This window comes from Oreochromis aureus, linkage group 17, assembly GCF_013358895.1.
Source record: "Oreochromis aureus strain Israel breed Guangdong linkage group 17, ZZ_aureus, whole genome shotgun sequence".
NCBI classification, from domain to species: domain Eukaryota; kingdom Metazoa; phylum Chordata; class Actinopteri; order Cichliformes; family Cichlidae; genus Oreochromis; species Oreochromis aureus.
The window spans coordinates 35579029-35588257 of record NC_052958.1 but is presented as its reverse complement, the minus strand read 5'-3'; the positions used below and the strand labels follow the sequence as shown (position 1 = coordinate 35588257).

General features: G+C 41.4%; 1 protein-coding gene across 3 annotated transcripts; it reads left to right on the top strand.

Annotated features, from left to right (window-relative positions):
* The first annotated feature begins 832 nt into the window (after positions 1-832).
* LOC116330935 (HMG box-containing protein 1-like) lies at positions 833-8581 on the top strand. 3 transcript variants are annotated; one of them, XM_031753406.2, is made up of 13 exons: positions 916-965; positions 1919-2021; positions 2388-2495; positions 2584-2788; positions 6424-6550; positions 6737-6848; positions 6936-7045; positions 7156-7312; positions 7393-7537; positions 7750-7868; positions 7982-8165; positions 8253-8394; positions 8472-8581. In XM_031753406.2, the coding sequence occupies exons 2-13, from the start codon at positions 1931-1933 to the stop codon at positions 8487-8489; spliced, it is 1518 nt and encodes a 505-aa protein (XP_031609266.1). In that variant the 5' UTR covers positions 916-965; positions 1919-1930; the 3' UTR covers positions 8490-8581. The 3 variants fall into 3 exon arrangements, with proteins under 3 accessions (XP_031609267.2, XP_031609266.1, XP_039457273.1); XM_039601339.1 differs by having other exon boundaries at positions 942-965; positions 1905-2021; XM_031753407.2 differs by lacking the exon at positions 1919-2021 and having other exon boundaries at positions 833-965.
* Positions 8582-9229: the final 648 nt, after the last annotated feature.

Sequence of the window (9229 nt, the reverse complement as noted above, 5' to 3'; positions counted from 1 at the left end):
AGTGGTTTTCCACATTTATTTATGTTAGCGTTTTCTTAATTTATTGTGAAATATTTGCTGGAAATGTGCATATGTAACTAGATCTAACTTAATCTGTCGGGCTTGATATAAGTCCCCGTAACCACTAGAGGGCAGTGACTGTCACATACCTAGTGCCAGCTGCGTTCACGCAATACTTAAAAAAAAAAAATTATTTATTTAAACATGTACTTTCCACATGTTTTACTAATGCCGTGGTCACTTCACTGTTTTTGCTGAGTTCTGCATGTAGTGATGAGCTTAATGTTTCGGAGTCTGGCTCAAACTAGTACGCTGATGTGTATTTACTCATTTCACATAAAGATAACATTGGTTGCCCATATTTGATTTGTAAAGACAGTTGCCAAAACGGAGAATATCATACAGCAAATTCTGAATTCTACATGTTCGGCTTTACATAGACATCTATAATTTCAGTAAAGACCTATTTAATCGCTTCACACAGAAGTTGCAAACTTTGGTGAAAAAACAAACAAATAAAAAAACGGGTATGGGACAGAAACCTTAACCAGGCAACATGGCGCCCCCCAGTGTTTTTGTTGCACTGGATCTATTAGAACTGAGCTGGAGGCTGTTTGACCGCCGATGTTCGTAGTTATTTTACAAAAAGACACTTGAGTCAAGCATAGGACTCCTGTTTCATTTTTAGAGTGCTATTGTAAAATTGTACTAAAGGAAGTGACTTTCTATTTAGCTTCACATGTAAAAAAAAATAAAATAAAATAAATAAAAATGAAAAGTAGACATGATACATTTTAACAAACTTTTTTTTTTTGTGTGGGGATCACAATGTACAAAACCAACTGGAATGGAGTTGACCAATGAGCGCAAGAGAAGTTGCGGATTGACGTCGATTCCGACCAATAACACAGTTTGTGAAACTGTGTTTATACCTGCCCACTTTTCCGTACAGGGAGACTGTTTTGGTGAGTTAAGGAAAGTTCATTGAAATAGTTTATAGGTTTAAAAGCGTTGAAATGAAAAAGCGACTCCACAACTTGAGTTGTTTCTCCTTGAACTAGGCATCGGAGCAACAGTGTGAAGCTGACACCGTGTGTTTTTTGTCGTAAAATACATTTGCGCCGCTCGCCCCGTAAAGCTTCATTGTTGACGTTTGTTGTTTTGTTGTAATGTCTTTTGCGCAACCGTGTAACTCGTCCATTTTCATCCATTTAGTGGTATTTTTACACCCCGAACATGTTTTGAGAATGTATTCGGCGCGTTTTAATAAAACCCGAGATGTTTTGGGCCGCTTTTTTGTCGAAGTACAAACACAATTTTATCGACAGCTAGTTTCGATACAAAAGGCTCGCGTGACGCGTATCAAAACGTTGACATTTGTGGCATTTAAGGGCAGTCCGTGACGTAACGCTCTTGCGTGAGCTTAGGGTGATTTCATTTCTTTGCTTTTTATTCGTTTTCACGACTTTCTTCAACTCTTATTATCGCTCCCTTTCTCCGTATTGAATGAATGGGCTTTTTGTGCGCATGCGTCCAGGAACGAAGTTTATAAACAAGACGTCACATGATTATGAAATTATAAAATAGATAAAAGAGAAGAACGTTCTCTTCGGGGTCTGCTGTAGTTCTCGTCTTTAGTCCCTCTGGGTGGTGAAGTGGAACGGGTCTAATGTGTCTATAGTAAACCTGTTTATGAGAGAGGAATAGCAGCCAGGCTACTGTTCCCTATGCCACCGCAACCATTTATAGCCTATACATTACAGCTCAGTTAGGGATTATGTTTCTGTGTGTGTGTGTGTGCGCCTGTGGCTGACCCATGGGGATTGGGAACATGGCTAATGCTGATTCAAGTATATAGATTAACCTTACTTCTGGGTCATGTATCTGAGACTCATGTAAATCAGTCTGTATGTTTTAGTGTCTGGACATCATGGTGTGGGAGGTAGTGACTCCAACTGTGCTGTCAGGTCACTCTAAATGTCACCAAGTGCCGGAGCCCGAGCCTCAGGCTGAGGACACAGGTAACCACTGATTACAGCGGTTTGTTAAACTTGCTTCTGTGCTATGATGAAGCCGTCAAAAAGCCTCACAAAAAAACAATTAAAAAAGAGAGGTCTAAATGTCTAAATTTAGAGAGATCTAAATGTCTCTTACCCTGGTTCTGCTGGAGGTTTCTTCCTGTTAAAAGGCACTTTGTCTTTCCCACTGTCACCAAGTGCTTAGTTTTCTATATTATTGTAGGATCTTTACCTTGTGATATAAAATGGTTTGAGGGGATTGTTATTGTGATTTGGTGCTATATATGTATAATGAAAATGGACTAAACAAAATTATTTAAAGCCCTGTTACACCGTTAAAGCATGTGGTGACTCTGCTTTCGCCTTCAGAAATGATGATGGATGCAGATGGAGACCAATCGCATGATTCGCTGCGCTGTGACGAACACTTCCCCTCCTCACCCGGATTCCCCACCAGTGACAGTTACATGGAATATGGTATGTAAGACATGAGGAAGCAGTTTGCGGGCTTCAGCTTTTATCAAAAGCAATTTAACCCTTTCTAATGTCTGTTTACTTCTCCTAGATGACCTCCCAGATCTACAGGAAGTTCGAGAGGAGACAGAGTCAACAGCACCACCTGTGTACCAGGTGGAGTTGGGTGTGTCACACCAGGAACGAAACATACAGACACACAGACCAGAGCCTCCGGACACACGCTGGCTGACACAGCTAGCACACATTGCCACTGGACCTCAGAGTCCACTGCTACAGGAGCCTCCTGACAGCAGGTAGGTACATGCCTCTTAAACAAAGCTTGAATACTGTACTGAAGGTACAAATAACTGGAAGTGTGTACAGGGAGTGCAGAATTATTAGGCAAGTTGTATTTTTGAGGAATAATTTTATTATTGAACAACAACCATGTTCTCAATGAACCCAAAAAACTCATTAATATCAAAGCTGAATGTTTTTGGAAGTAGTTTTTAGTTTGTTTTTAGTTTTAGCTATTTTAGGGGGATATCTGTGTGTGCAGGTGACTATTACTGTGCATAATTATTAGGCAACTTAACAAAAAACAAATATATACCCATTTCAATTATTTATTTTTACCAGTGAAACCAATATAGCATCTCCACATTCACAAATATACATTTCTGACATTCAAAAACAAAACAAAAACAAATCAGCGACCAATATAGCCACCTTTCTTTGCAAGGACACTCAAAAGCCTGCCATCCATGGATTCTGTCAGTGTTTTGATCTGTTCACCATCAACATTGCGTGCAGCAGCAACTACAGCCTCCCAGACACTGTTCAGAGAGGTGTACTGTTTTCCTCCTTGTAAATCTCACATTTGATGATGGACCACAGGTTCTCAATGGGGTTCAGATCAGGTGAACAAGGAGGCCATGTCATTAGTTTTTCTTCTTTTATACCCTTTCTTGCCAGCCACGCTGTGGAGTACTTGGACGCGTGTGATGGAGCATTGTCCTGCATGAAAATCATGTTTTTCTTGAAGGATGCAGACTTCTTCCTGTACCACTGCTTGAAGAAGGTGTCTTCCAGAAACTGGCAGTAGGACTGGGAGTTGAGCTTGACTCCATCCTCAACCCGAAAAGGCCCCACAAGCTCATCTTTGATGATACCAGCCCAAACCAGTACTCCACCTCCACCTTGCTGGCGTCTGAGTCGGACTGGAGCTCTCTGCCCTTTACCAATCCAGCCACGGGCCCATCCATCTGGCCCATCAAGACTCACTCTCATTTCATCAGTCCATAAAACCTTAGAAAAATCAGTCTTGAGATATTTCTTGGCCCAGTCTTGACGTTTCAGCTTGTGTGTCTTGTTCAGTGGTGGTCGTCTTTCAGCCTTTCTTACCTTGGCCATGTCTCTGAGTATTGCACACCTTGTGCTTTTGGGCACTCCAGTGATGTTGCAGCTCTGAAATATGGCCAAACTGGTGGCAAGTGGCATCTTGGCAGCTGCACGCTTGACTTTTCTCAGTTCATGGGCAGTTATTTTGCGCCTTGGTTTTCCACACGCTTCTTGCGACCCTGTTGACTATTTTGAATGAAACGCTTGATTGTTCGATGATCACGCTTCAGAAGCTTTGCAATTTTAAGACTGCTGCATCCCTCTGCAAGATATCTCACTATTTTTGACTTTTCTGAGCCTGTCAAGTCCTTCTTTTGACCCATTTTGCCAAAGGAAAGGAAGTTGCCTAATAATTATGCACACCTGAAATAGGGTGTTGATGTCATTAGACCACACCCCTTCTCATTACAGAGATGCACATCACCTAATATGCTTAATTGGTAGTAGGCTTTCGAGCCTATACAGCTTGGAGTAAGACAACATGCATGAAGAGGATGATGTGGACAAAATACTCATTTGCCTAATAATTCTGCACTCCCTGTATAGTCAGAATTTGTCTTGTAAACAAAGTGAAGTGATTCACAGCACCGTGACATTTAGTGACTTCAAGCAACTTGGCTCAAAATAAACTGTGATCACATGAAGTAGGCGGAACCCAAGATCAATTTTTCTCAACTTTCAAACACATTAGGGTTACCTGTGATACATCTGTGCTGAATCTATGTAGAGTCTATGTTCTTTCCAGGTTATGGTGTAAATTATGGGATAGTGTTTCAGAAGGGTTCATGGTTATGATGAACCTATAGTGTATATTTAACACATAAATATAAATCCCTCTGTAGATGACAATATTAGACATTTCTGGTCTCCCTCACATCATACAGGGCCAATAGTAGAAAAACTGTCTGAAACCAAGTGTAGAGTTGTCTCAAGTGTGAGCTTTTCACTCACGGACATTACTTGCACATTTGCTGACATAACTATTTGAAACTCCGGAGCTATATTAAAATGACAACCCACCACTGTAACAATATAGTATCCCCTTTAAAGGTAAAGTATCTAAAATATGACCACTAGAGGTCAGTAGATTGCACATTGCAGTCAGATGAGTTTTGTTATCCTAACTACAGTGGCTCCTGTGTGGCAATCAACTCTGGCTGCCATTCATCAGTAGTGAGTCTAGGTCAGTCTGCTGTTTACCTCAGCTAATGTCCACACCTGTGTACTCTGGAGGAGGCTGTAAAACCTTGAGGAAAGAGTGATACGAGTCAGTGAGTCTGAGAAGCTCAATTCTGTCCGATAACAGCTGTACAGAGCCTCAAATAATGTGGGAATGCAATTAAAAAAAAGTTTATCAGAGGGAAAGAATGACTTTTTTTTTAGGTCACTTGAGCCTAACATTAGATGGAATAATGTTAGCATATAACCAGCTGTGGTCGTTGTCTTGCCGGCTCATTGTTAGCTGTATGGAAACAAGAGGGTCGCATGTCTAAAAATGTTTATTAAAATATTAGAGCCTTGACATGACCACCTCAAGCCTCTAAATAAGGGAGGAGAGAGAATAATGTACAATTGTTAAAAGATCATATAGAGTTTGAAAGAGAAACTTGTGATCTTTAAATTAAAAGTAACTTATAAGGCATGCAACATATGTGGCCATTCTCTAGCATACATAAAACACTAAGGGAGAAGCACGATGTCTTTCTCCACCACTGTATGGCAGGGCAACATGGTGGCTCAAAGTGGTATTTGTAATGTATTAATTCTAAGTTTATGAGAAGACGTCAGTTTTTTAAGATATAATTACACATTAATCAGTGTATGTTTATGAATACAACATTTTTTTTCTATGAAATAACCTCAACATTTTACTGACTGTACCTTAAACATATATGTATATACTTTATTACAACGAAAAAGTGTGTCAGAAACAGGCTTTATTCTCTTTTGGTTGTATTATGAAGCATGTAAAATTTTCCTCCAAATTTAAATGAATCGCATTTCAAAAATCGCTTTTCCACACGTGAAAAGTCCTGAAGCAGCAAGTGAAGCAACACAGAATGGTTCATTGTTTTTAACCAGAGAACATAGAAACAAAACTAGCGCCATCTCCTGGGGAAATCTGGTACTGCATATGTATGAGTGAAACATTCAAAATACAACTGGACTTCATTGTTATTGTTATTCATTGTTATAACCTCATCAAACACTTGTCATAGTTTTTTCTACAGTTTCTTGTTTGGGATGGTCACATGACTTTTCCCAAAATGAGGCAGTCTTTCTAAGACACTTCAGCTTCAAACAGGGGATATTATATAGTCTATGCCTAATATTTCTAATTGTGGCACACAAGTTGCTGAAATTAAACATACCAAAAATTACAGCTCGTGTTGACAAGTAGAAAAACTTTAGCACCACATCTGAGTGACAACAGCAAGCTTCAGAACATCATCTTTATTACACAATTCTTTGTGTCCTTGAGCCCTCAGAATGCAACACGTAAGTGGACATTCTGAGCATTTACAATCACAAACCTTTCTTTTTGCAGTTCTTCTTCAGTCTGCATCCCGAGCAGCAGCAGTGATCTACATTCCTACGCTCGGCCTCCTCCTCCTCTCCCCAGCAGCACCCTGTCGTCCCTCAGAGGTCATGGCAGGGAGCGTCAGCGCTGCAGGGTAGAGCCTTCTTATTTCCTGTGCTTCAATACCACCCACAGTCAATTATGAAAACTCACTTACACCACTGCTTTTATAATCATACACGTTTAGTACAGTCGTGTTTTTTTTGGTTAAACCTCCAGAGCTTTTCTGGCTTCTTACAGCATGCATTGATCCTGATGATGCTTCTGTATCTTTCCACAGACAAACAGTGAATGTGGCTCTGCAGTATCCACCAGATCTTCTCTGTCTGATGATGAAGACATGGGCTGGAGTTTTTCCTGCCCACCCACTGCCTGGCACTGTTTTCTCAAGGGTACGTACAACACTTACACACTCAGTCAAGATGGACTGACCGTGTTCTTTCATTTCACAGTAGCTCACTGCTCCTCTCTGTCACCAGGAACTCGTCTGCATTTCCACAGCAGCTCAAAAATAGAGTGGCGGGAAGCTGAGGACTTGGAGTCTGCTGAGGAAGACTCTGCTGATGAGAAGCAGTCTAGATTTCTAAAGGTACGTTAAGCAAGCAGCAGACTGCTGGGAGCGAATGCATAAAAAACCAAGCAGGGATCCACCAAAAGACACCACACAGTGAGGTAAAAATACCACTTGTTCTTCTGCAGAGTTATGGCTCTGAGGGTCTGCAACTGGTGGAGCATGCAGAGATTGTGTTGTCTGGTCAGGCTGTTCTACAACTGACCTTTGACCCCGGCACATTTGGATATATCCCCCTGACTGCCCGCTGCCAACTCGATCACCCCTTCTATGTCAAAAACAAAGGTACAAGTGTGGTCAAGGTTTAAAGAGACTAAACAGCATCAATGACTCTGCACACATTTCATCCTCCTTTCTGTCGTCAGGCTGGTCATCCTTTTACCCCAGCTTGACTGTGGTGCATTATGGGATACCATGTTATGAAATGGAAGTGGGAGATGTTTGCCTGCCTCCGGGACACAGAGACGCCAAGCACACAGAGGATTCTCCAGTCTTTGACACATTTAAAAGGTAAAGCGGATGCTTGCAGTGTCATGCTTAAATACAGTGTTATGCAAAAATGACTCAGTACTAAGGGAAAGGTCTTAAAACAGTAATCAAATGCCCATATAGAGGCTGTGGTTTGGGGTGAAAAAAGAGGAAAAATAGTCTTGTTTTAACCAGCTAAGCCTAAAACTAACACCACGTAGTTTCAAATCAACCTCTGTTTGTCTCATACTTAGCTATGATTTCACTCCTCTGGACTCCTCGGCGGTTTACGTATTGAGCAGTATGGCGAGAAGGCGACGTGCTTCCCAGTCCAGCAGGGGAGCTGTTTCTCCAGACAGAGACGTGCTTCAAGGTCCTGCACTTCAAATCTCCTGAATTATTACTTACTCACTGATACCGTTCAGTTTGCAAGATCCAAAAATCCCTGAAAAAAAAGTTCATGTGAACCCTGTTTTGAACCCACAGATGTGCACAGTCCCAGCCATTCCCACGCCACTCAGCAAAAGCCCCCCAAAAACCAGCTGCTCAGTACACAGGGAGGCAGCAGCGCCACACCCACTAAGTGCAAGCGGCCAATGAATGCATTCATGCTGTTTGCCAAGAAGTTCAGAGTGGAGTACACGCAAATGTACCCGGGCAAAGACAACAGGTGGGTGCATGCCATGATTGTTAGCGTGGGTGTTGTGTAGGAGTAATCAGGTGTGTGTGTTAGTAAACGTGTGTGTCTGCGCTGCAGAGCCATCAGCGTCCTCCTCGGTGAGCGGTGGAAGAAAATGCGAAGTGAGGAGCGTCGCGTGTTCACCCTGCAGGCCAAAGCACTCGCAGACGAGCAGAAAAGACTCAACCCAGACTGCTGGAAACGGAAACGAACCAACTCTGTAAGGACACACACACGCGTGCACAGCCTCACCCAGTGTTTTGTACTTCTGCTTCATCCTGCCTCTTTGTCTTGCAGGGCTGTCAAGGAAATTAAGGCTACAGAGAAGAAAAGAGGACAACTGACAGAGCCTGTTGGAGTGTACACACACACACACACACACACATACACACACTCACATACACACATTAAAAAAAAGAGCTATGCATAACCGAATATTACGCTTTAGTTCTATATTTTGTTTTGTGTTGATCTCCTAAATCCCTGAATCCTGTTATAGTAATGCAAAAAAAAACAGCTGCCCCTGGTGAACACCTTGGGCTGCTCTCAACAAACATCACTTTCCTTTTTCTTGCCTTTCAAAGGTGCTACTTGTAAAATGTTGAAGTGCTATAAATCATTATTTCTTAATAGGAATTTTAGCAGAGGTGTCAAACATCGCCTTTTTTTAAAAAATGCTGCGGAACACCCGTAGTGTCTCCTGCCGGGGACCGGATATTTTTCCAAAGAGATGAACGGATTTTAGCTCCAATGAGCAAAGTTCATCTCTACACGTGATTCTTACAGTGATGTGATAATATCCACAAAAAAAAGAGAAGAGATTCTGATGATCTTCAGTTTCTCACACTATGCTTGAAACAGGTGGAAGTTGAGGTGCTTTTAGCCAAAGTAGAGAATGTAGCTATTTTTCCAAAATTCTATATTGTACAATAAGAAATATACAATTTATTTTATTGCCTGTATTACTTGTATTTGGACTCAGTGTTATTGCACAAGACTACATATATTTTAACTTTGCTTTCATTTATCACGTAGCATTTAATAATTAAACACCA